This window comes from Vitis vinifera, chromosome 4 (assembly GCF_030704535.1).
Source record: "Vitis vinifera cultivar Pinot Noir 40024 chromosome 4, ASM3070453v1".
In the NCBI taxonomy this organism is placed as follows: domain Eukaryota; kingdom Viridiplantae; phylum Streptophyta; class Magnoliopsida; order Vitales; family Vitaceae; genus Vitis; species Vitis vinifera.
The window spans coordinates 22,908,367-22,935,865 of NC_081808.1; the positions used below are offsets into that span (position 1 = coordinate 22,908,367).

Genomic DNA, 27,499 nt, shown 5'->3' on the forward strand with positions numbered 1-27,499 from the left:
TTGACCCACATGAAACTTTTCATATTTACCAAAATGCCATTATGTATATAAGTGAACCAAGAACCAACCCAACCCTCATAAACTATGTTACTAAGGAATATGAACTTGAGTGGGGACCACTGACTGTAAATCCTTGTTGTAAATAAAATACTAAAGCCTAAATACATGATAACTTTGGCCAAGAAAAATTAGAAATAGAGTTACCATAGTATTGTAGTATTCTGAGTTGTTGTCCTCTGAGATCAGCTCTTATATGTTTATTTGTTCTTAGATTCAAAGGGTTAATTATTTACTAAAGGTAAAAAAAATATCTAATTCAAAGAAATTAGAATAAAATATGGATGAAAAATTCCTAAATAAACCTATTTAAATTATAGAATAATTATTGATTTTAAATTCAATTAATTAATATTAGGGGTCCACAATCCAACTTCGAGTATAAACCTTTAGGCGAAATAAGGGTATATAATTTAATAATCTTAGGGTAATCAAAATGCATGGTTTAACGAGATTAACTTGAGTTCCACACCTTAGAGTTGATCCGTATCCTAACTTTTAATATTTTATTCCATTGAATTATCTAATAAATGAATGGACATAGAATCTAGGTTTAGTTCTAAGGTTTTTAGGCTTTTATCACTCTATGTAGATTTGTCTTATGGTAGATAACAATGACAAAACTTTTAATAACTAGAGAAAAAAAATTACCAAGAATCCCTAGTATTAAGGAATAAGTGATTGTATCATCACCTAAGTTAAGTTAACTTTAGAGGGTATTTTGATCTCAATACCAGTGCCTTAACCTTTTATTCATTCCATTATTAATATGATTTCAACCATTGTTTCCCTTTGGATCCGACCCTAGGTTTTCATGTTTCACCCCAAGATGGCTTTTTAGCCTTGTATGAGCATGTCCTCACATATATAAGCTATAAAAGAATTAAAAAAAATCATTCTTGATTTCAAAGAAATTAAAAACAATAATTTATTTAATAATAAAAAGAAGAAAGAAAACAAACCAAGAAAAACCTTCAAGTTTTTCTTCTCTCCTCTTAAGAATCGTCAAGTCATCTCTACTCCTAAAAAAAAACATCAAGAATTCCTTAGAAAACCTAAATGTCGAGTTTTTACAATTTCCACCAAAAAACCTAACACGTGATATGTTCCTATTGACCACTTATTTTACAAATAATTACCTAAAATGACTAAAAATAATAATAAAATTGTGATTTCTAGTTATGTGGGGCTCACTTAGGGCGGATGAAGTGGCCAAGATGCAATTCACAAAGTAAAGGAGGTGAAATATCACTGTGGCAGTGTGTGAATTCAAAATTGGGGTAATTTTGAATTGGAATTCAAATCCATAAGTTGAATTCCGAAATCATTTCGAAATGGTCCTTCAATTCTGTATAGTTATTTTCAAATGGTCATAACTTCTTCGTTTCAGCTCTGATTTGTACACTATTTAAATTGTTAGATTTTTTACTTCTAGAGCTTTAGAACGATATATAGCTTGACTAAAATAGACTTTAGGAAGTATTTCAAATTTCACTTCAAAACCAGAGTACATGTTGCCACTATATTTTTCGTTTCAACTTGATGAAGTTGCTTCATGCCTCATTATCCATGTTCACTTGCCTTTCCTCATGGTCCATGAGTCTTGACTTGCCAATTTTCTCATTTAAATACTTTTTTGATATTTCAAAATCTAAAGTGATTCAACTTGCACAATTTTCTTTCTTTAAACCTGAGATAAATATTTAAAATGTAAGTTAAACTCATGACTAAGGCCTTAGCAACAATTTTGATCAAGTTAAATGATTTGAGTGTCATATGGTGCATAAATCATATCAAATATATATATGTCATTAGAGCACATATTTTGGCTCCAATCAACCACTAAAGCCCATAAGACAATGATAGTTATCTTATAATCAAATTTTGAAGTTGACTTAACATCTCATTATAATGAGTCAACTACACTCTAGTACCTTATGTAAATAACAATGAAAGACAAGGTGTTCGTGGTTTTGATCAACTATCCATTGTATATAGTCTACTCATTAATTGATGTCTGTAATCTAACAAGGTGAATGCTATCAATCTCTTAAGATTACCTTTACCATATTTAATTTATAGATTTTCCTTTTATGTGATTAATTGGCATGTCCAAGCTAAAAAAGAACTTATGCCTAGTTCTACTTAAGAATTACTATGACCATAGTTTACATGAGCACACTTCCTTAAAATCATCCAAGTGACTCATTATCTTAAACTTCATGAGATATCATGGTGCTTCTATTAAAAATACCTATTACTATTAACTTTCATTAACATTTACTGAATTTATAGGGAATATATGATCACTTTAGGATCTTTGTCATAACTCAAAGCTACTGTTAACTTTATCACAAGCTTAGTATTCTCTCAAGGTTAAAAGATAATACAATATAGTTGCTTGATAAAATCATGACTACTCAATAGCCTTACATTATAACTCATCGTAAGTCTTGTTCAATGTGTAACTGTACACAATAGTGTACTTACCATAAGAATCCTATCCTAATGACTAAAACTAGTCATCCTTCTAATTAGGAGGTAATGTACTATAACCTCAAATGAATTGGTTAAATCTACAAACCAACTATGAAGAAATTAGTTACTTATAAAGAACCTATGACTTGAATCTTGTGTGCAATTTCTAATGTACCCAAGTCATGTATAATGTAAAATATGCTAGGTTAGAATACTCATAAGATATAATGTATGAATAAGGATAGATAAAAGTGAAACTAAAATAATATTAAATAAATAATAAATTTGAATTTTTTACATCACTTATGCTTTTAAGGATCTATCTTAACATATTCATGGTAAGTTATAGGTTGAATACAGACTAAAGCTACAACATACATAATAGCATGTCCCCAAGAAGAAGTAAGTAATTTGTTTTTCATTAGTAATGGTCAAGTAATTAATTGGAGATGTTTATGAGAGATTCTACTAAACCATTTAGGGGTATGAGTATGAGCAATAGGATGCTCAATATCAATCTCAATTGACATGCAATAGCCAATAAATGTTTGAGAAGTAAATTTATTAGCCTTATTAAGACATATTGTCCTGATTTGGGTAATTTCAAAATTATGCTTGTAATCTAATTATTTATGCACTGAGCCTACAAAAGGCAACATTTCGTGTAGAAAGGAGACAAACACGTGACTACCTAGTAAAGACATCTATTAAGATCATAAGGGTGAATAGACACAAATATGTCCCTATGTATTCTTTATTAAAAGACTAGTGACTTGGATACAACTTTAATAAAGATGATTTAAGGATTAATTTGCCTTGTAAGCAAGTAGTACATGAATATTTATTGGAAAAAAAAATCTTCTTGTTCTTTAATGGATGCCCTTGTGAATATTCTATTATTCGACACATCATTGAAGAATTGGGGTGGCTTAATCGGTCATGCCAAAACATAAAAGAATTTTGGGTCCTTAAACTCTTGGTTCACAACAATGTATGACTCAATAAGCTTTTGGTTAGAAATAATAGAAATGTAAAGATATTCTACACTAACTTTGTTCATAGATTCAATAGGATACTCGTTTCCACAAATATCTTTAAAATTGAGAAACCATTTTCTAGATTTGCTTGAATATAAAATATCATTTATATGAAATCTAGTTCCATTTAGTAACATAATATTTGCTCTTTCAAAGCCTTCAATCAAGTTTGCAATTCCTAATATGGTACTAAAATTAACTTTTGCTGATGTCAAATAGAAAACAATATTTTATCTCGAAGGATTGTATAAGTGTTAATTATTGCACAATTTATGAGACATTCAACTTTCTTGTTTATCATGAAACAAAATATACAATTTTCATATATGAATAAAATTTGATTAAAAGACATGATACATAAAAAAACAAATATAATGACAACATATGATGGATTATTAATCAATACGAATATTTCGATCATTTGCTAGAAGATTAATTTTTCATTAGGACATTCAAATAAATCAATATACATCAAAGTAACTTTGATCTAATACATTATTATTAGTGAAATTTATTTTCATATCTTTTTTTTTCTTTTATTGACACTTGGTAAAAGTTGATTAAATATTTTGATGTACGACAGGTACGTAACCAATGCTCTTTTATATCATACTTATAATAATTATCTATATTGTTTTACTTTTGATGATATTTTGTGGTTTATTTTGTTATGTCAACTTTCACTTTAATACTAATAATCAAGGAGAGAGATTTCTATTCACTTTTGATAATAACATTACATTCACTTTAAGGAATGAAATTGCTATCTTATATAGCTTTGGGCTATACTAATATATGAAATTTTTTCTTTAGATAGTTTCTAGTTGTGAAGAAAATATAAATTATTTTTATATAGCTTTTGGCTATAAGTAAATTACTTTAAAATAATTTTGTATAATTTTTTGTTATAATTTACAAATAGTCTAGAGATATAAGAATGATTTTTACATAGCTTTTGGTTAAATAATAATTTGCACATAGCATCTAGCAATAATGGTATTAAATGAGATATGTACATAGATTTTGGTCATGACTAAACAAAATAATATGTGATATAAGTGATAATTTGCAAATATAAGAATGATTTGTACATAGCTTTCGACTACAAGAATGATTTTTATATTCTAGTAATGATGGTATTAAATAATGAATTGAACGTAACTTTTGGCCATAATAACCTTTTGATTATATACAACAAAAAAAAATACGAATAGAAACATGTAACATCTTATATTAATAATCTCGAGCTAAGAATAAAAAATGACCTTTATAACAACTCGAATTGATAACATGTTATAAAACTAAAAACAAGCTATTAATCTTTTATAAAGGAGAATAGAGAGAAACTATTTTTTTGAATTATTTTTGAAAACAGTTATCAAATATGTTTTTATTTTTTGTATTTAAATTTAAACATATGCAATTTGTTGATTGACAGTGAGGCTATGATTGAAGAGTTTCAAAATATGAGTACTTATAAAAGAAATTTTGTTAGATTCCTCAGTTGAATTCCTGTCTCGGTCACTGTTTATATTCGATTATTTGATGATTTGCAGCCGGAGACCATCAAACCCATGAGAAAAAGCAAGCGTGCATGTGCTTACGGGCGGCTTACTTCAATGATCACAAGCCCAGAACAAAAGGAAAGCCCAGCCAGAGAAAGAGAAGAAGATTTTTACAAAACAGAGCCCACCAGGCACTTCCTTTTCCCAAACTTCGAAGAGTTTGAGGGACACACTTGAATTTCGCCAATAAAGAAATTGTCGGGGGGTGATGGTGCCACGTTGTCAAGTTCGAAGTTTTCCGGGCCTCGGTCCCTCACAAAAGGCCCAGAAAGTACCGAAGGCTCTATAATGGAATCATCACTGAATAAAAATCTCACGTTGCTGGCTCCAAAGCACATGCCACACGCTCTCAACATCATTAGATAAGGTTAGCTTTACAACTTCCAACCCCACCCATTATTCCCTTCCTCGAATGATCATGAGTTGTAAGCGACACCCCTTACCCACTTTTTCTCCCTTTTCTTCCTATGCATCTCTCAACGTCCACTCTCTCCTTTTACCCTCTTTTACTGTTGAATCGAATTGAACTGCGCAGTAAAATCCAACCTCGAAACCAATCCCACAAGCCACGGCGCGGAACAAAAACAAATATAATCCTCCACACATTCCGTATCCCGTTTACTATGCCGCCAAATGGGAATGTCGTGCGCAGCAACTGTCCATGACCTGTTCTTTTTTATGTCATCATCACATTACCGATATAATTTCAAAAAGGGTAAAAATGTAATCATGCCGATCTATCCGCCCCGCTTCTGTCGCTACGTGGACGGCGGACGACACCCTCAAGATCGCCTACTCCGCGCCGCGCTTTTTCTTATCCTTCGTCTCGTGACACGTGCATATAATTACACAAACTCATGAAGTTAGCCACGTGGCTTGATGGGAATGGTTGATGGGGCATTGAGCTCCTCGCACGTGAAAGCATTTTTGCCAACCGGTGGTACATGTACCACCTGAATATTACAGAAAAAAGAGGCGAATGGAATAAATAAATGAAAAGAAAATAGGGGAGAGAACCTTCGCTTTCTGGTCGTTTATTCCAGCCATGGACTCATCTCCTACAAAAAGCGTAGCTTTTTCTTCATTACTATTGTTGTGGTTATTATTAAATTTTTTTCTAGGGCTTCAGAGCTGTACAAATCACTTCTTTGAATTTTCAACTTTCAGCGATTTGATCGAAGATCTTCTTCACTCGATCTCTTTCATCCTTCTCTCATTTCTGTTTGTGCGACTCTGCAGTGCGGTGGATGATGATGACGACGACGACGACGATATGTGTTTGACTTCGATATTCACGTCTAGTTTCTATCAAGTCTCGACGGTGAGTTTGAATTACGGCGTTTTTTAAAATATTTTTTTCCCTCATGTGCTGCGCATTCCATGGAGTTTGAAAATTCTAGTGTATTTCAGGTCGTTGAAACGTCGGTGGAACTGATTTTTAGTGATATTGTGTTCACACAATTTCAAGCTGTTTGTGTTAGTTTTAATTTCACGAGATTTCTGTGAAGTGGAATATGAAACTTGATGTTATTTAGGTCAGGGTTAAGGAAATATCCGAATTCAGATAGTTTTGGGTATGTAATGTGAGTTCATTTGGGAGTTTTTACGAGTGTGAACTTTCTCATATCTTAATTTGGAAGAATTAGGATGGATTATCATGTTTTTCTCTAAGTTTGTTTTGGTGTTTGTGCCCTTTTTGTCATTTATGGTATAAGTTTTCCTTTTTCCTTTTTCTTTTAACCTGAATTCTAATATCATTTCTAATTTTAGTTTTGAGGCTGGAAAGTTTCCTTCCTTCGAATCATATATTTATTTCTTCTCGTCTCATGGAGAGTTGTTTGAGTGAATTGGTTTTGTAAAATTTGAAATTCCTTTTTTATTATTTGGGTAATAGTTCATTTTTTATTTTTTCCTTTTCTTTTATTGATTAGCATGAATGAACATGTCCATGGTTTCATTTTTCGATTTGGGCTTTTAGGTGTTTGCTAATATTTTTTTAGTTCTTGAATGGCTTGCTATGCATGTTGTTTTGTCTTAATTGATTTATGTTCTATTAAATTTTCTGCAACTTTTTTTTAATACTTAAAGTTCAATCAGTTTAGCATTTGGATTGGAGCTCAATTGTTGTCTAGTATCAAATGTAAATTGTGTTCTACTCATTTGTCTTTTATTTATTTATTTTTATTTCCTCAATTTGAGTTTATTTGTAAAAAGAAATGTTTCATATGAAAATTGAATTTCTTGCTTCTATCGTATTCTTTCTTTCTTTTATTTATGTACTAGAAAATTGTCTTAATGCTTTTGTAGTTTCTATTTCCTACTTTGCCCTAGTAAGCACTTTATGCAATTTTTGCAGCCACTTGAAATTTTTGGGAATTTTCCAGGGTGTAAAGTTGGCTTTTAGCTCTTCTTTTGAAGATGCCTGCATCTGTTATCTATAGTTCTGAAGCCCAGAAACCTGTCTGGCTGGTAGGGTCCATAGGAAGATTACTGACTACATATTATAGTAACATATTTAACAACCAAATCAAGATCATGGAGGCATAGTTCTAAAAAAAAAATTTGATCTTACAATTCTTGGTGAGCCTCAAGGCAAGCTTTATGTAGAACATCTGAGGTGCATGTTACAGGAATGAATGCAGAAACACTTGTTTAAGATCCAATACACCAAAGCCACATGCCTCAGACTCTGGGCCTCTGCTTAGGCATGCTATTTCACATATATATCAGAATATCTTTCCATAAAAAAATTTCTTCATTGCTTAATTCAATTGATCCCAATAACACTTTGATCGATATATCTTATGTGGCTCTGCAGGATATGAACCAACTATATGGCTGTATCTTTTGCGGACAGTGCAACGTTGGAATTCCATGGAGTAAGACATAAATGGAATATTAGAGCAGTTGCAGCTTTTGGGTGGACCTGCTGTCTGCATGGGAGGCCTATTTCATCTTTTTGATTTCAATCAAAGCAGCATGGCCAGAAAAGTTCTTGCACATAAGAGGCATGTGGGCGGTAAGTATTATTGCTTATTTCATATGTATTGTGAGGGAAAAAGTATTATTGCTTAACTTATTTAACTTGTGGAGAAAAAGGGGCCATTTTCAGAAATAACATGTGGCTTCCAGGTTGAGGCACTTCTTATTGAGGTCCTTGAATCCCTTACTCTTTACAATATCTCAATTCTGTTACTGCAAAACCTAGTTACAGAGGATATTGTTGATTTTCATGTTTGTGTTACTAGATATAGCCAGTACCAATTGCTATCATTTTCATGGTGATGGTAATAACTAGGTTCTCTTGGTGGTTCAGGTAAAGCTCCTGAAAGAGGTCCATTCCATTTAGATTTTGAGAAAAGAGAGTCATAAGAGTTATATTATGATCTTGGACTCTGGCCAAAAGGTCATATAGTTCTTAGTGGCTTGGTGAAGGAATTTCTAGTTTATTGGCAAATAGAGAAGATTCTTACATTTTGACTCTGATGGATAGTGTATTTTAGCAAGATTTTATGATGCCACCCTATGTTGCATGGGTTCAGTTATGAGTGTCTGAAGTGCATATGTGTCTAGGTGTCTTATCCTTCATAACTCAAATTTTAGGATACAAGAACTCAGCTAAAAAGGATCCAAAAGACAGACACAGATAGTGGGGTACAACACAATAAAAGAAAATCTATTAAAAATAAATTGGAAGTGAAGATATCCTTTTTAAAAGCTCTCATTTTTTCCCTCTAATCCATTTTTTTTCTTCTTATCCCTAAATATTCTTACAAAAATTCACTTTCAGCTAACTCTTCTATTTCTCTAATGTAATTTTTACTAAGAAAGTTGAAAGCATATAAGGATTTCAATGAAAGATAAAACAGCCACAGCCAAAGTAAAATAGGAGTGTTTGACAAGGATCCCATATCCGCACCCATGTCATGTTGTGTCGGCATGGATATTTTGGGTGAAATTGAAGGATCCAGGTATTATAGATGCCACCGTTAGGAACTTTGTTCATTGATAAAGTGATAAGAGAACAAGTTTGAGATGTGCCTAACCATATTGCTATCTTCCTTCTTAACTTAGAACTGTAATGCTACTAATTCAAGTAATTTTGCAGGCTTGGAAGCTCCTCGAAACAGCTTGGAGTTGCCAATAGAAACTTCTCAGGGCTATTATGCTGTAGGAGACAGTGTGCCGGTAATTTTTCTTCACATGTTCTTTATAGATTTCTAAGACCGTAAGGTATTTTTATCTTGTGGTGACTGTGCTCTTGGGGTTATTAGAATGTGGCTCTTGTTAACATAGTTGGCATGGCTCTTGTAAGAGCAAGCTCTCAAGGTTATGGATATCACTTTAGTTGAAACCTGATTCTTATTGGGCTGCATGACGTCTAGAGGTGGACAGTTTGGGTTTATCCTTGGGATCATTTTTCTGGATTTTAGAAGTTTTTTTCTATTATAATTTTCATTACTGTGAAGATCATTGACCATCTTTGTGAAGGTTGTGCCATATTGTAGGTGAACTACATGAATCCTATGTTATGGTTTGGGCTTTAATATTTTCTTTTTGTATGATAAGTCAAATAGCTCAAGTTTTAGTTCTAGCAATTGCTCTCCTCCCAAATTGGATTGTATGAAATTCTACATATCTCCCTCCCCAACCTTCTGTCAGGAAAAGAGTTTGCATGTTTCTAGAAATACTCTCTCTCTCTCTCTCTCTATGTCATTCTCTATATCTCTATTAACATCTTAAATGCACTTTCTTTGAACAGAACTCTTACCAAGTGCAACAGGACTGGGCAGGAAAGAACTGTCATCCAACTGAGGCTTCAATGAAGAAGTTGATCAATCAGGAGATGTCCAAACGATCAAACACCAGACACAACACACCAAGTATTGTGGCCCGGCTGATGGGAATGGACATGTTACCACTGGATACAAAATCGGTAGTTCAGCCAATTGAAAAAAGGAATGTAGCTGAAATCAATTTTTCAAAGAAGGGACGGGAACGGACTGAAAATGGCTCCATTGGCCATGCCCCTCTTAACCCAAATTCTTCCAGGCAGATGGAGTGCAACTCATTTCACCGCAATAAAGACAGAGATCCTGATCGATCAAGCAGGAACCAGAAGTTGGGAAAACCAAGGCCTCGTGAACATCCACAGGAGGAGGAACTACAGAAGTTCAAGAAAGAGTTTGAAGCATGGCAAGCAGCCAGGTTTAGGGAATGTGCAAGTGTTGTGGAGCTTGACAGCATTCCTAGGAAGCTGCTTGCTCAAGAGAACCTCAACAAGGAAAAGAGGGCTATTTATTCTAATTCTGGAATAATAGCAAATGAGAAGCCTGTAGAACTTAAGGGTAATGACATTAAAGCAAGGTATCATGGAAGAAGTGGTCTGCAACATAATGGACATAAACTGGAACTATACCCAGATGAGCAGAAGGAATATTTTTCTTTAAGTAGATCCACAAGCAGAGACTTTGATCAGTCCCCCATGATGAATTGTGATAAGAAACTGGAAAAATCTTCTGCCCCCACAAGGATAGTGATCCTAAAGCCTGGTCCTGATAGGATTGGCAACACTGATGAGTCTTGGGCCAGTTCCTCAGGTACTTTAGAGGAGAGAGATAGCATAGAAGATTTTCTTGAGGAGGTGAAGGAAAGGTTGAAACATGAACTCCAAGGGAAAACTCGTAAGAGGGTTACATTGGTCAGAGGAGGTGGAATTGAGACCCCTTTTAGTGAAAGGCCATCAGAACCAAAACAAATAGCTCAGCATATAGCAAAACAGGTTCGAGAAAGTGTTACCAGGGACCTTGGAATGAATTTGCTTCGATCGGAATCAACTAGATCATATAGAAGTGAAATTCAGTTAAATGGATCAGGTTCCCCAGAGTTCATCAACAGAGATACTAGGAAATTCTTGTCAGAGAGGTTGAGGAATGTTCTAAAGAGAGAAACACATCAGGATATCCCCATAGTTGTCAACGGCAGCTCAAGGCCGTCAATGTTAGATTATGAAAGGAACAGACTAGAACAGACAGGGGATAACTTGAAGGCTGGAAACAGGATGAACCACTGGGAGAATGTCAACAATGAAGCAGAAATGCAAACTAGATCTTTCAGACATGGGCCAGATGATGATGCAGTTATCCACAGAGAATCGTCTCCTAGGAACCTCATTAGATCTTTATCAGCCCCAGTATCTGGAACATCATTTGGGAAGCTCCTTCTAGAGGACCGCCGCATTTTAACTGGTGCTCATATAAGGAGGAAGCATGAAGTCACTGAAAACTTGTCAGTGGATGTGAAGAAAGGGAGCAAAGAAAAATTTAATCTAAAAGAAAAGGTTTCGAATTTCAAATATAGTTTCACATTTAGAGGGAGGTTATTTGGCAGAAAGATTCAGTCAGCAGTGGAATCATGTGGAATCGAACATGATCCCATGAAAGACATCATGAGCGGACCAACGGTTATTATGAATTTGGGTGACCGGCATGTAAGAATGTTATTTATTTGCTTGTTATCCATAAAATGGTTATTTGGATGCAATGGCTTTCTATCTCTGGTTATTCTCTAATCAACATATCTGGTGTCATGTTTACTTAGGAGAACTCCACTGAGGTGCCTCCAAGCCCTGCATCAGTGTGCAGCAGTGCTCATGAAGAATTCTTCAGACCTGGTGATTATGTCAGTCCAGTATCAACACCGGATTTACCTTTGGTAGAAGATTACCCAGTACCACATCTTTTTAGGGAGATCAGCTCTAACCTTAATGGTAAGATAGTAATTGTTTTCTTGAAGGGTTTTGATATGAATAACATGTCTCTGGGGATGCATTGATATTGTAAATGCAGAGTATGCATGGATGTGATTATATGTGTCTGTCTTGACTTGATTGCATGATTATATTCTTTCGAGGCACAATCTTAGGCACTTGTCCTTTGCTGTATTTGGCACTTGCATGCAGGAATTTGCTACATGTAAACTGGTGATACAAAAGACTTTTTAACACCTTTTGTTTTCATACGCTACATGATACAAATTATCTCCAATGCCATTTTGTCCCACTAGGGCCCCACTAGTATTGTGCACCAGATAGCAGAGTGTACTCATGTACTGAACATGCACTTATCCAGAAGGTGTCAAGACTTATGAAGGCAGGGCTTGGAAATATCCCAGTGTCCTGTGCCAGAATGTTTGTATTTGGAGATACATGCACATGAATTGCTTCTCACATGTGTTGGATTGTGCTTGTTATTTTACTAAAGTTTGCAATATCGGGAATGGACTTGACCACGTTGCTGATGCCCTCTGAATGTTATGTTAGGTCCATTCTGAATGTTACACTTAAAAGCACAATTATATACAATTGTTAACTGATATGCAAAGATCCTATCTGATAGCCTTTGCTGTTTGTTGACTACTCAGAGCTTCGGAGGCAACTAGACCAACTTGGATCCAATGGGTCTGAGGACACAACAATTGACGAGGAACCACCAGAGGTTGAAATAATTGAATTGGAGGACCAGGCAGAGGCTTACATAAGAGATCTGCTTGTTGCTTCTGGTTTCTATGGTGGATCATCTGATACAGTTTTATCAAGATGGGACCCACTTGCAAGGCCTATCAGCAACCGGGTCTTTGACAAGGTGGAAGAGTCCTACAAAAAATTGGCTAAGGATAGCGAAGGGTCCCCAGAGGCTGACGGTGAGAAGAAGGTAGATCACAAAGTGTTACTTGATTTATTGAATGAAGCACTTTCGACTGTTCTTGGACCGCCCGTGGGCATGTCCAGATTCAGAAGAAAATTTATGGGTTCTACTATGTTGTCTGCTCCACATGGAAAGAAATTACTGGATTGTGTATGGGAGATTATCCGTGTGCATGTGTACCCTCCAGCTGACAAATCTTGTTACTCGCTTGATAGTATGGTGGCTAGGGATCTGGGTTCAATTCCCTGGTCCGGACTGATTGATGATGAGATGAATGCTCTGGGAAGAGATATGGAATCTATGATTATTGGAGGTCTGGTTGATGAAATTGTGAAGGATATGCTGTTATAATGATGTGTGAGCAAGAGAGACTCTTAACATCCTTGGATGTGACCATTCTCATGGTCACTTGATCCAGTGTCGGCAGAGAGAGACCGAGGGAATTCAGTTCTTAATGGTGTGGCTGTGTATGGAGGCGGCGGCCTGTACACGATAACAAAAAAGAAAAATCCAGAATGGGAATTGCCACATTTTCTGACAGAGATGGGAGATTAAACGTGCGTGTATATATATATATTGTTTGTGGATTTTTGTGATATAGGTTTTGGATTGAATCAGGGTTACAGGTGAAGTCGTACATGAATTTCATGTATTATTAGATGATATATATATTTTTTTCATAATTTAATCTATCATTTATTTCGAATTTGTTAGTCTGGGCTGGTGGACATCATAAGAAAGCCAAGTGGAAATTTGGATATGTAAATAAACGCGACTAATCCTGCTTTGTTGACTGGGAGGTTTTAATATTCAGGAAATTTAGCACCTGGCTCTTATGCCATCTGATGTGAGAATAATTTGATTTGAGTTTAATATAATTCTACCATGTCCGCCTCCCTTTAGCGTGCTTCACGGGAGGTTGAATAGGGTTTCAAGTGACCTCAAATCCAATCCAATCTCTAAGGCCCCAGTATTGAATTAATTTAGGTTGCAGTTGGATTGGGCGGTTACAGTTTGTAGTTACGACGATGAGTCAATGACAGCATAGATTCGGTCCAATTACTTTTAGTTGCCTTGCTGATGTATAGCATGTCCAAGTTGCCACCACATTTACCCAACTATTGTAATGGGCTACACGGATAGGGTTGGGCCACAGAGGCCAGCGTCTTTGCACAGCTTTAGACATAGTAGCTTGATTGAATGTCTAATCTAGAGATTTGGGCATGGATCTTCATGTGTGGTTTCAGTCATGATGCAGGCCTAACCTTTAGTGAAGCACTAATAGAAGGTGGATGTCACTTCACCGCAATTTGACTGAAGCAGGCTAAAAGAGTGAATTAGCAGCTCTAGATCCAAAGAAACAGTGGAAAGTAGGTGGAAAAGCTAGAGACAAAAAAGATATTGAAAAGAAACATCTTTTGAAGATCTGCCACTAGCTTTAGAAATCTTGTGGAATCCGCAAGAAATCGTAGAAAAATTGTCCCACTTCGGACTATTGGGATAGCTATTTGAGGCTCAACATGCCCGTCTCTAATTGTGTAGATTGGGCGTTAGGAGTCATGTTAGGTACACCAAATTGTCCAATCCAAGGAAGAAAAACAAGACATACTGACGCCACATATCCCATTTTGAATGGTGTATCACCACCATCCCCACCCCCACTGTAGTCCCCCTCACAATCAACACTTCCTTCTCCAAACCCTTAGCAGGAATCCTACTGTGGCCAAACTGTGTAATAAGAAGATTCAGAAAAACACGAGTTGGGCTCAGAGACAGACCGAGTTATTGAGGGTGGCTGGTGAGGATGGAGGAGTACATCTGCACATGCCCATGCCCATGTGCGTCATGTTCCACATCTTCACTTTCAAAACAATATAATGATTAATCAGAATAAGGTGAATAGCTATAGTTGAAACTTGAAACCAGAACACTTGTGAGCCCTGCAGACGCGTCAGAGACCAACTCCCCTCCCCCCATTCTAATTTCAAAAGGGGTTTAATCACATTTAGTCTAATCAATGACCCACCCCATGACCCACCCCAATAGTATAAACACATCATTAGGTCAAGGACCCTGTTCATTAATCACTCTCCTCTTCGTCTCATCTGCCAAATGCATGTAAGTCAAGGGCATCTCTTCTTGTTTCTAAATGACAACTTTCTTATTAAACTCTTTCTTCTTTAAAGATTTCTCACTTTGTACAAGGTGGAAAGTTGCATCTTCCCATGTGAGTTTATGATTCCATGCCAAGAATTTTGTACTCTTGACCCGCTTCAAATCAATCTACAATACACTGGATACATACATTGGATACCCACTCAGTAGCTCAGTAGCTCATGTACATGAAATGTCAACATGGGAACCTTAATTCGGCCAAAATTCAAACTCTTAATTAAGTAATATAACAAATCTTGTATATTAAAAGTGTAGGTTTGAAATTTAGCAAGGGTGAGAGGCACGTGCACGTGGGTAGGGTGGAAATGGAAGAATGAAAGCAGGCGCCATTAAAATCCTGGTAATAACGCCAGAATGGTGCTCCCAACAGCACCTGAATCTGAAGTTTTTCCCATTTATGTAGATTGTCAGACACCCACTGCCCCAAACATCCATTCAGCCATGATCCATTCTCACGCAACCCCATTAATCACCTGCTCCGCCCCCTCTCCATGCCCCACTACTTCCACATATCATTCAGTATGTATATTTTTTTATTTCCTAAACCCCACATGGACATGATGGGACGCTTTGCTTTGAATGGGGGCCAATGAACTAAAACGAGGGTACATGGAGTGGGGTGGTGGTGAGGAGCAGAGGATGAGGTTTTGATTGAGAGACATGGGAAGGCGTGGTGTCCCATCGTATCCAGGCCAATTTTACAAAGACACAAGCCCTGTGTATCTTTGAATATTACTTGCATAATATCGTGATATTTTGAGTTCTGCAATCAAGAATGGTCCAGCTGCATGGCAAAAGTGTAATCTAAGTTCTCAAAGCCCTTATAAATAAATATTAAAGCTTATGTGTTGTTTTTATTTTTAATTTAATTTAATTTTATTTTATTTTTTGAGAATTTGAGAAATAAAAAACTAAAAATAAAAAAATAATAAAAATTAATATATGGTAGGTTAAGCGTGAGTGCGTGTGTGTTTTTTTTGGAAGATTGATGTGGGTTGTTTTATCATGAACCGAGAAAATGGACGTGTGAAAACGCGCATGAGACACATGCCCATGCTAAAGTACGCCCCAGGAGGAGAGTACACTAACATACACCATCTTTTTCGTGGTTTCCTTTTTACCTTTTGGTGTGTGTAAACACTACTCAGTGCTGACTTTGTTAGAGAGATGGAGAGAGAGTAACGAGAGCGAGAGAGGAGGAGAAGAAGAGAGTATGGAGTGGGAGAAGCAAGAACAACACCACCACCACCACCACCGCCGCCACCACCAACAACAAGAAGAACTGGAGCAGAATGCAAATGTAAGTGGAAATGGAAACGGAAATGGGGGTGTGTTGTACATGAAGGTGATGACAGACGCCCAAATGGAAATTCTGAGGAAGCAGATATCTGTGTATGCCACCATATGTGAACAGCTCGTTGAGATGCATAAATCACTCACTTCTCACCAAGATCTTGCAGGTCTCCCCCTCTCTTTTCTCTGTCTCTCTCTCTATATCCTTTCTATGATGCCTACTTTACCAGGTTTCTTTTTCTTCTGATTTCTTTTAGGGTTTGCTTTGGTTATCTCTTTATTTTTCTTCTGGGTTATTGTCGCTTTGATATTATTTTTTTGAAAGAAAAATCAACATATATTGTATGTTCATGGTTTTCTTTTTCCTGGAAATATTTCAGGGTAGTTTTGTATCTCATTTATGGGTTAATTCTACATAATTAATTATCTATTGCATATTTCTGTTTGGCCTTTTAAGTTTGATCTCGCATTTGACCCAGAGACTTTGGACTTGTCTGGAGAAATTATTTCTGTTATCAAAGATTTGGGTCTTGTGCTCATAATAGTTTGGTAAAATTGGCCATGAGGATCCTGTCTTTCTTCTTATACCTTTTCTGTTCTTCAGTTGGGTTTTGTGGATTTAGTGTCTATGAAAAGTTTTGCTTGAATTTGGTTTCATTTTGACTGTACAACTCTGTTTTTTATTTGCTTTAACTCGATCTAGCACATTACTTGGCATTCAAGCAGCACTTGTACGGCATCAAATACCAAAGGGAGAAACTCCCTTGAGTCTATTGCTGCTTCTTCTTTATGTTAGTTGAGCAAATGTTGAATTCTGAATCAGTATATTTAAAGAAAAGTTCGATTTTCTATTATGGAAGGGATGATAATTTGATTGGCTCAATGTGCAATAGCCAATTTGGGCAAGTTGATGAATTATTCTTTCTCTTTTAGGACTGGGATTTTAATTTTTTCCACCTGCCATGAAAATTAATTATAGTGGGAGATGCAGATTGGTTTATCATTGTTGGATGTCTGGAGTCTTTTGTTTCATTTGATGGGTATCCATGTGATAATCAACCAACACTGGAATCATTGGAATGGACGATATACCCATTATCCTATGTGGTGCAAAAAGGAATTGCACAAGATGTACCCAAAAACTTGCCAATAATCTCATGGCTTGTATATAGTGCCATCATTGCCAATTGCAATTGGCCCTTTCCTCTGGTTGTTTCAATTGTTTTGTCCTACAGACTTTCATTGGTGGAAACATGTCACATGTCCGAAACATCTTCAGCTAATTTGTTTTGTCTGTTGGCCCTCACAGAGGGATGAATACTTCATGCAATTCTGTTTTTTGTTTGCAACTAATGTTTGATCCATTTGTCATATGTATTATGAACACTTTCTCTTTTAAACCTTGTCAAGTTTTTCATTTCAAGATTTGATTGATTGATTGATTCAAAGTTAAAAAACCAACAAACTATAATCATGAATGTTCTTTAGACTTAAATTTTTTTAATAATTATTGGTTTGCATCATTTGTTAAGACTCCATTTTTGACTTTAACATATCTTTGCCCTCTCAGGAGTCAGACTGGGAAATCTATATTGTGACCCATTAATGACATCTACTGGTCACAAAATTACTGCCAGACAGCGGTGGACACCGACACCAGTGCAGCTTCAAATTCTTGAGCGTATTTTTGATCAAGGATATGGCACTCCAAGCAAGCAGAAGATCAAAGAGATAACCTCTGATTTGAGCCAGCATGGCCAAATTTCTGAAACAAATGTCTATAATTGGTTCCAGAATAGGCGTGCACGGTCAAAAAGGAAGCAATTGGTTACAGCACCTAACAATGCTGACTCAGAAGTGGAGACAGAAGTTGAGTCACCTAAGGATAAGAAAACAAAGTCTGAGAATTTCCTCCCCCAACAGAACTCAGCTTCAAGGCCTGAGGATCTCTGCTTTCAGAACCCCGAGCTAGGCTCCAGATTGGATTTCTTAGACCAACAGACCCATAAAGAAGAAGCCATATTTCCATCAGATGGAGGAATAAAACCTTCTGGAAATCTGAGCCCAGTAGCTTTCTATGCAGGTACTCGATCAAACCCATGTAGATACATGGTTTAAATTTTCATACCAGTAACTATTTGAATGCAGCTGTAGAAACATTAGAGAAAATATAATAGATAAACTTTTTGGGAAATTAATTCAAAGAGGGTGTTTTTCCTTAGCGGGGATGATTTTAGTGTTTTTGATGTACAACAAAAGAATGTTACTTGTTACCACTTAGCAGTTTTGACCTGTCTATCTAATATCATTCAATAATAATTAATGATGCATGGTTAATGTCACAGTTTGCCCCCAATTTTGCACAAAAATGAAAAAATGGCCCTTGTTCCCATCCATGGCATTATCATTATATTTTCAATGACTCAATCCTAGAATGCTTTATCCATTTATTAGGGTTTGGCTACATGATTTTTTTTGCCCATCCTACTCTATGTTTTATCATTTTTTGCATAAGTCATAGTTTTGAAAAAATCATTTTTTCCCACACCTTCAACCCCAATTTTTTTTTACCTTCCTCCCCAATTTTTTTTACCATCCTCTTGTATTTGTACCAAAAATCAGCATTTACAAATGCAGTCATTAGGCTTTGCTGCCATGTCTCATTTAATCTTTTCTGTTGTATGATTTTTTCTATATGTGCTCAAAATAAGTGGACCATTAAATAGATTGTTTATTCACAAAAAGGTCATCTTTAGGAAAATTCATGTCTAGTGCCATTTGTAGCATATATCCATATTCTGTCAGTATTAACAGATTTTCAAACCATCTACTTTTGAGGTCACATGGTTTATAACTAGGAAACCTATCAAAAAATGGTTCATAACTAGGAAACAAAAATATACTGTTATATTGATGGTATTATTATTGCTTTGTAATTGTGAACCACCAATATGAAAGCCTTGATTGCCTTCCTAATTGATAAATGCAGGAAATGATCACCAAATTGGGAAGATGGAAGTTCCAGGGAGCTATAATCCATATCAGCAGACAGAAGACTACAGCATGTCAGGATGACCCTCCTTTTGTCCATCATTGATATTTTAGTTCTAACTTCTAAGTCATGTCAGTGATCAGGGGGCTTTCCCAATCTCAGATTGAGGCTGTTGGGCTGGGCTAGTAGATATTGGAGTAAAGCACTAGCGTCTAATCATGGAAATATATACTGCACCTGATTGAGGACAGTTGTACACTTTGTATGTTGATGATAACGATGAACTGGCTTTCTGGCTAGACAATGGAGCACACCCACATTATTTTGGATAGTTCTCATGTTTCGCAGACTCCTCATCAGCTTGTTACATTTTGCCTTTGGTTGAAAAAGAATGATCTCTAGATTCTGATAGTTCTCTTGTTTCGCAGACTCCTCACCCACATTATTGTTGAAGTTGCTTTTGTTTTCATTACAAATTTTTGATCTTGCTCCTTCTGTATATGTTGATTTTGGCATAGTATGGTAGATGATGGTGGTTGGGCCGTTGCTGACTTTTCAAGGGAAATGTGGGGCCTGTTGCCAACAAGTCAAAGGCAGCAAATTTCATAAATTTATGGAATGACCAGAGATTTTTGGACACGTTTAATAGTAGTATAAGCCTGTTATTTAACCAACATCCCAATTCCCAAATTAGAAAAGGAGTTATCCTTCCAACCATTAAACCACAGATTTTACAAATACTTATCATATTGTTCTGGTGTGCTCTGTTTTTGTTCTCTGAAAATGCATTCCTGACAACGCTTTCTACGCTCTGCCTTTTTCAGAGGCTTTCTGGTATAATTCTCGTTCTCTCTCTCATTCTCTATGATTGCTCATCGTGACTCGTTTAAAGATGGGAATGGTATATACATAGTATATACCAATATCTATATTTCTAAAACAATATCACACTCATCCCAATAAACCTTTTCATTTGTTATGAATGAGTTTTGCTTTCTTCATCTGAGAGGCTACTTATTATCAAGTAATTTTGAGTCCTCCCTTCAAAAATTTTAACTGTTCAGCATCCAATGGATTGGCACTTTGTGAATGCAAGAACATGAAGCTAAGACTTGGATCTGTAAATGAGTAAATGCTTACTTAGAAGACTGCCATAAATCAGTCGTGTGAAGCATTCCACACCCACCACATTGTTGTTCGCAAGAATGATGCAAAGGGTTTCTTTCATTCTTTGTATACCTCTTTTCTTCTAGCTAATGTCTTCCATCTCTCACCGATCAAGCTATCTGCCACTTCTTTCACCGTTTTTTCATGGTTCCATATGCTATTTGGGGACTATGCTGATCTGCTAGGATTTAACTGAAATCATGATTTTAAGTGGGTGTTTGATAAATCAACTTAATAACTTAAAATTATTTAATAATTTAAAATTATTTAATAATTTAATTTAAGTTATTATATTAATTAAATATGTTTTATAAAATATATTTATAATAAGTTTTAAGTTAATAATTTAATTTAAAATCAATTTAAATTATTAAATAATAAGTATTATATTTTATCAAATGCCTTTTAAGTGCTCCACTTTATTTAGAATTATTTCTAGGATATTGGTGCTCTACTGCTTGATGAAAGAGATCCATCTTTGTTTTTTTCCTTGGGAATTTTGACTTTGTTGTCACATGTGAGAATTTTCCATTCATGGGGAGCAAGAGAAGGAAGGTATACAAAACATAGTGTGATAAAAAGCAGGTTGTGAATAAAATCAACACAATGGAGGTGTAGGTTGTTATTGTAGTACTTCATATATGGTAAACTCTTTTTGCATGAGACTAATTATTAAACTCTATATCCACAATATCTATACATGTGGAAATGAGTTTCTATGAAAAGAAAATATCTAAATATGAGGGAAACGAGGGAGCAGGTTTTTTTATAAAAGAAAAAGGGGAAAGGGGAATAGGTCTTTTGAGCTGTGAGACTGATGAGGCACCACAGTAGCATATGTGGAGTGATGAGCTGGTCCATCTATCAACTTGGATCATGCATAAACACCGTCGGAGGTGGCAACCCTAGTCTAGGTTGTCTCTGTGCTTATGGAGACATCATCGCCTTGATCTTGGCACGCAATATGTGCCACTCACCAAAAGTTGTCATGTTTTGAGGTTCCACGAACTTTTGACATGATGTTATCATTGAAAGGGCCTCCCAACATGCAACCTTAGCTCGCAATGGAAGTCACTCACGAGCTTTAGAAATTTTGGAGGAACCCATTAGTAGATGGTTTAATTAGTCTTTCATCCTCGTTCACATCACTATCATTGTAAGCTTTCATAAGAGTTTTCTCTTTAAGAGAAAAATATCTATTGCCACAATTCAGATTCGGGGTGACATGAAACTCGCATCATGATTCCAAGTCAAAGGTTTAATCATTAGCATTACACTGATTTGAAGTTGACAATCAACTAGTTAACCCAATGTTTTATTAAAAATTTAATTGTCCAAATTTTGGTTAACTCAAGTCAATAAGAAGATAAAAAATGCAATCCATTGCTCCCAAGACCAATTAAAATAGAGGAAATGAATGAACACACCACATTGCTTAGTGATTGTCTTGCACCTACTCCAACTGTTGAATTTGAAATTTAACTCTGTAGAAGTGTTTGAGACGTCGAAGAGAGTGGCCTGCCAACATGATGTTCCACAAACTTTTGACATGATGTTATCATTGAAAGGGCCTGCCAACATGCAACGTTAGCTCGCAATGAAAGTCACTCACGAGATTTAGAAATTTTGGAGGAACCGATTAGTAGATGGTTTAATTAGTCTTTCATCCTCGTGCACATCACTATCATTGTAAGCTTTCATAAGAGTTTTCTCTTTAAGAGAAAAATATCTATTGCCACAATTCAGATTCGGGGTGACATGAAACCCGCATCATGATTCCAAGTCAAAGGTTTAATCATTAGCATTACACTGATTTGAAGTTGACGATCAGCTAGTTAACCCAATGTTTTATTAAAAATTTAATTGTCCAAATTTTGGTTAACTCAAGTCAATAAGAAGATAAAAAAATGCAATCCATTGCTCCCAAGACCAATATTTATATCTAAAATTAAAATAGAGGAAATGAATGAACACACCACATTGCTCAGTGATTGTCTTGCACCTACTCCAACCGTTGAATTTGAAATTTTAACTCTATATAAGTGTTTGAGACATCGAAGAGAGTGACCCTTCCAAATTTTACTAAAAATATGCATGAGTTCACCATTGGATTTCCAAACCCATCTTGGCATGTTCTTCGTCATGCATGACACCTCTTCTCTCTCAAGCCAAAATGTAGAGAAAAATTGTTTTTTGCCACTCAACTCTTTTTCATATACAGTATAATCTGTTGTGTCAATGAAAGTTTTAATGCAAACAATGTTAGATTATGAATAGAAAAGATAAAACGATCACACAAATGACATATAAGGTTTTAACGTGATTCAACTAACCATGCCTATATCTACGGATGAAAGAGAATCTTTCCATTATACCATATGTGAATTACAATGAAACAAAACTTGAGTCTATGACCTAATCTACTGTATGCAAATTCCTTATGAATTGATATTCCCAATCTAATAAGGTAGTGTTACCATTATTAGGAACTCTGGATTACTTTGTTATCATACCCTAAATCTAGTAGGGTGCATGTATTTATTCCTAGGCATCTCTAAATCTATCGTGTCAAAATAAAATGACAATAAAAACTATTTTAGAATAAAGATTTAGAGTTTTGAATCCCATACCTGGATTTGGATGTTCTCATATAAATTCCTTGCGGTGAAGAACATGTTTGAATAGTCTAAAAGTCTTGTACACCTAAGATCTTCCGCTCGATGACTTAAACCATGATCTTGGTGTGGGCTTTAGAAGGGTGGAAACCTTGACTTTTTCTTTCTTTCTGGAGGTGAAAGATGACTAACTAAAGTCATTAGGAAACCTTAACCCATAAGGAGTTTTTTATAGGGTTGCCCACTAGGCTTAAGTAACTTGAGCCTATCAAGGCTTGGGTCACTTAATATTGCCCTAAATAGTTTTTAATTGATTAATTAACTACAGAAGGTCATCTAATTAGTGAATTAGCTCAATCCAGAGACTTTGTTCATTATCCCTTATGCAATCTTGCTAATTTTCAAAACCCTTTTATGCACAAGAATGAACCTAGAGCCAATCCAACCCTTATAAACCTTGTCATCATGATATATATATGAGCTTAGAATGGGGACCATTGGAACCCATAGGAATACTGGTTTTCTTAAAATCTAATTCTAAAGTTGATTCAACATTTCACTAAAGAGAATCAATTGTACTCCAATAATCTATGTAAATAACAACGAGACGAAACTCAAGTCCATGACCTACTATTCATTGCATGTAGACTCCCTATGAACCAATGTATGTAATATAACAAAATAGTGTTATCACCTATCAAGATCACCTCTCCAATATTTGAGTTATAGATCTCACTTATTATGTGATCAACTGACATACTCTAACTTCAAGGAGCATATATCAAATTCCATTAAAGGAATTACCATCGCACCATAGATTTTATGATCACATGTCCTTTAGACCATTTAAGAGGACACATTGTCTCAATTCCATGAGATATCATGGTGTCTTTATTGAGAATACTTGTTGCCACTAGCCTTCATAAATAGTGAGTCAATTCATAAGGATATATGACCAATTTAGGATCTTACCCATAAGTCAAAGCCTCCTATTGATTTTGGCACATGATCAATATCCTCTCAAGGTTGAGAGTTCATGTAGTATAGTAACTTGGTGAATCATGATAATTGATAACTTTGCTTCATGATTTACTATAAGTCCTGCTTAGTGTGCATCATATATACTAAATCACTCACCATGGGAAACCCATCTTGACGGCGAAGACAAACCATCCCTCGAATTAGGAAGTAGTACACTATAGTTTCTATTAGAGTGCCCAAATCTATGAACCGACTATGGACAATTTATCTACTTACAAGAAACTCATGACTTGTATCTTTTATATAACTCCCAATGCACCTAAGTGATGTATAATGTAAGAGACAAGAGTTGAATACTCAAATCAATGTCAATACATCAAAACGATAGTAAGGAGACAATGAATTCTAACTTTATTATATCATGTCTTACTTTTAAGGGCTTAATCTCAACAAACTCCCACTAGCCCCAAAAGCAGACTAGGCACCACAAAAAGATTTTGTTCCACAATCACTACACCTCTTCGTATTATCTCACAATAAAGTAGAACTTCCTCTCTATGTGTTTCTTGTTCTAGTGGTTCTTCAGTTCTTTAGACTATACCACCATCACACTGTTATTACATAATAAGATTTTAGACGATATAACCAAGGGAACTACCCATAAGCTGAAAGGCTTCTTTTGTTGCTACAGAAGCAACAAAAACCAATTAAAGTATACTCATACCTAGAGTTAGGCCTGTATGAGTCCATATCAAACTGAAAGTCCAACTCCTAGTACAAATAGAGTACCAACTCATTGCAAAGATTCATAAACACAGAATCTCTCGTTCTCCAAAGATACTTGAGTATATGCTTAACATTTGCCCAAAACTCTAATCCTGAAATGGACTAATATCCACTCATTATTTCTATAACAAAGCAAATATCTAGTTTAACATATATAACATACTTAAGGTTACCTTTTACAAAAACATAGGATATTGCCTTAATGCAATCTTTCTCCTCAGATGTTCAAGGACATTAATCTTAAGAAAGACAACTCTAAACCCAAAGGGTAACAAACCCTTCTTAGAGTTTTTGCATCATGTACTTAACCAAATGCTCATCAATGTAGGTGACATTGCGCAATTTTCCAATTCTTGTAGTCCTAAAGGACCTTAACCCTAAGAATATACTATGTATTTCTTTAGTTTTATCTAGAACTGAGTAGACTATTAGATCCTAACTGATGACAATATCCCTTCATCATATCCAATGAGTAGATTGTTATCTACCTATAAGATCTTAGAGCATCAACATGCTTCCTTGTGCCTTCTTATATATACAAGACCCTTTTGCTATGAAAATATTTGGTTGTTGTATCTCATAAATGAGATACACCATAATAAATAGGAGTCCTTTGTTGGATTTGAGTATGACCATTGTTGAAAAAGTTTTCCATAATTGAAACAAAATTTCAAACTATAACCTTTAGCTATAGTTTTAGCCACATAAAACTCAAGCTTTTCATCTACTCTTGTATTCATCTTGTAGACCAACTTACATCTATAGGTTTTATTACTTGAAGTGCTTCAACAAGAACTTTATTCGAATACATAGATTATAACTACTTTTTCATAACTCCTTGCTTTAAGTGAGTATAAACACTACTCACCTAGCACAAACACTTCAAATGCTTCAAGTGCATGTATTCTATTTTCTTGTACTGTGGTTTCATCCCTATGAATGCTATCTTGTGCACTTAGTAGATAAACTCCCATTTTTCTTATGTTTTTTTCCTTTTTTTTGCAAGTGTTCCACAAAAAGCCTTATCTTGCAACTAACGTTTATTTGTTTGCGTTTTAAAATAGCCAAGATGTGTTTGATGATGAAATAAAGTAAAAATTATTTTTATTTTATTTTTTAAATAATAAATGAAAATAAAATTTATTTATTTTAAACACTATTATGAAAATGAATCATACTTTACCATAGTTTTTCAAACAAAATGCCAAAAAATGTAATTTTAACGAAAAACCCAATGTTGGTTGTTTAGATGAAATTTTATTTAGCCCACCTACAATTTGATAACCCAAATGGAAGCGATGTCGTTTTTGCTAGGTGTAGCCTAACTAGTAAACATCCCTATTGCTTGCCACATGGACAGAACAAGCCACGTTTCAGTTTACAGAAAGTAGTGTTTTAAAAATTGAACTGGACCGGTCGGTCTAACTGTTGACCAGTCACCAATCTGATCCAATTTAGCCATTTGAGTCGGGTAGCCTTTGAACCGGCATCGAACCATTGTTGAAACGCCGAAACCAGTTAACTCGACCTGTTTCGGATGAACTGAACAGTTCAAAAAACCCCCATCTCTTTTCCCTACTTCCAATTTCTACCTCAATCGTCATGCCCTTTTTGTTCCCGGCATGGGCCTCCGGCCTCAACTGCTCCCCTTCTCCCCACCCATCATTTTTCTGCTCCCAGCGTGCACCTGTCCTCCCTAACATCCTTCTTCCTACCCCTTCATCTTCATTTCATATATATATATATATATATATATATATATATATATATATATATATATATATATTTTTTTTTTACCTTATTAGTTCATATCATTATTATTTATTTTATTATTTATTTTTTTTATTTTTTTAACTTTATGATTTTTAAAACTTGTGATTTTAATTTAAATGAATGAAAACATTATAATTTCAAATAAGTTTTTGATTTAAATTTAAAAATTTCTAATTTAAATTTAAATTTCTAATTCGAAACTAATTTTTGATTTTCAAATAATATTTTAATTTTTAAATAATATATAAATTAATATTTTAATTTTTTATAATTATTTTTAATTTTAATAATATAAAAATTATATATTTTTAATGTCACTGGTTCGACCACGGTTCGATCGTCAGTCCGATTAGTGAATTGTGAACTGATAAATTTTTGGGTTAAATGACCTGTCTGATTCTGAAAATAATGACAGAAAGGGTGGATTCATCCATTATGCAACAATACACGGAAAAACAAAGGGTCTATATGGTTGTTGTTTTCAAGAACCTTCTTTTCTTGAATACAAAAAACACTAAAAACCTGTTTGATAAAGAAAATAGTTTTTATTTTTGTTGTTCCCTGTGTTCTCAAAATGGCTCTTTTTAGAGAACAAAAAAAAAAATGTTGTTTTTGTTATTTTTTTAACTGTTTAGAGAACCAAAAAAAAAAACAGTTGTTCTTCATGTTTTTCTTCTCCTTGTTCTCACATTTCATTTCCTCCAGCATAGTGAGGACGTCTCCAACAACACGAAATGAAGGTATTTCTACCAACACATCTATGTTTTCCTTTTATTTCTACACATATTGAAGTTATTTTTGGTAGATTTGGTAAAATAAGTTTATTTTGGTAATATTTGTTGAGAAAAATGTTAGATCTAGGCAAAAAGTTTTT

General features: G+C 35.1%; 2 protein-coding genes across 4 annotated transcripts; both read left to right on the top strand.

The window, feature by feature from the left end:
* Positions 1 to 6,094: 6,094 nt before the first annotated feature.
* Positions 6,095 to 13,549, top strand: LOC100260782 (uncharacterized). 3 transcript variants are annotated; one of them, XM_010651140.3, is made up of 7 exons: positions 6,095 to 6,206; positions 6,305 to 6,458; positions 7,956 to 8,156; positions 9,246 to 9,325; positions 9,900 to 11,627; positions 11,738 to 11,906; positions 12,560 to 13,549. In XM_010651140.3, the coding sequence occupies exons 3-7, from the start codon at positions 8,075 to 8,077 to the stop codon at positions 13,192 to 13,194; spliced, it is 2,694 nt and encodes an 897-aa protein (XP_010649442.1). In that variant the 5' UTR covers positions 6,095 to 6,206; positions 6,305 to 6,458; positions 7,956 to 8,074; the 3' UTR covers positions 13,195 to 13,549. The 3 variants fall into 3 exon arrangements, with proteins under 3 accessions (XP_010649442.1, XP_010649444.1, XP_019075089.1); XM_010651142.3 differs by having other exon boundaries at positions 6,098 to 6,206; positions 6,377 to 6,458; XM_019219544.2 differs by having other exon boundaries at positions 6,129 to 6,458.
* A 2,604-nt stretch (positions 13,550 to 16,153) lies between these two features.
* LOC100267830 (WUSCHEL-related homeobox 13) lies at positions 16,154 to 19,779 on the top strand. The gene is made up of 3 exons (XM_002279906.4): positions 16,154 to 16,478; positions 17,882 to 18,394; positions 19,301 to 19,779. Exons 1-3 carry the CDS (start codon positions 16,232 to 16,234, stop codon positions 19,384 to 19,386), a joined length of 846 nt encoding a protein of 281 aa, XP_002279942.1. The 5' UTR covers positions 16,154 to 16,231; the 3' UTR covers positions 19,387 to 19,779.
* Positions 19,780 to 27,499: the final 7,720 nt, after the last annotated feature.

Excerpts from the sequence above, each read along its gene's own strand:
- LOC100260782 (XM_010651140.3), top strand. The coding sequence starts at position 8,075 with ATGGGAGGCCTATTTCATCTTTTTGATTTCAATCAAAGCAGCATGGCC. Across the intron at positions 8,157-9,245 it reads ACATAAGAGGCATGTGGGCG|GCTTGGAAGCTCCTCGAAAC; the intron begins GTAAGTATTATT and ends GTAATTTTGCAG. Across the intron at positions 11,628-11,737 it reads TGAATTTGGGTGACCGGCAT|GAGAACTCCACTGAGGTGCC; the intron begins GTAAGAATGTTA and ends ATGTTTACTTAG.
- LOC100267830 (XM_002279906.4), top strand. The coding sequence starts at position 16,232 with ATGGAGTGGGAGAAGCAAGAACAACACCACCACCACCACCACCGCCGC. Across the intron at positions 16,479-17,881 it reads TTCTCACCAAGATCTTGCAG|GAGTCAGACTGGGAAATCTA; the intron begins GTCTCCCCCTCT and ends TTGCCCTCTCAG. Across the intron at positions 18,395-19,300 it reads CCCAGTAGCTTTCTATGCAG|GAAATGATCACCAAATTGGG; the intron begins GTACTCGATCAA and ends TGATAAATGCAG.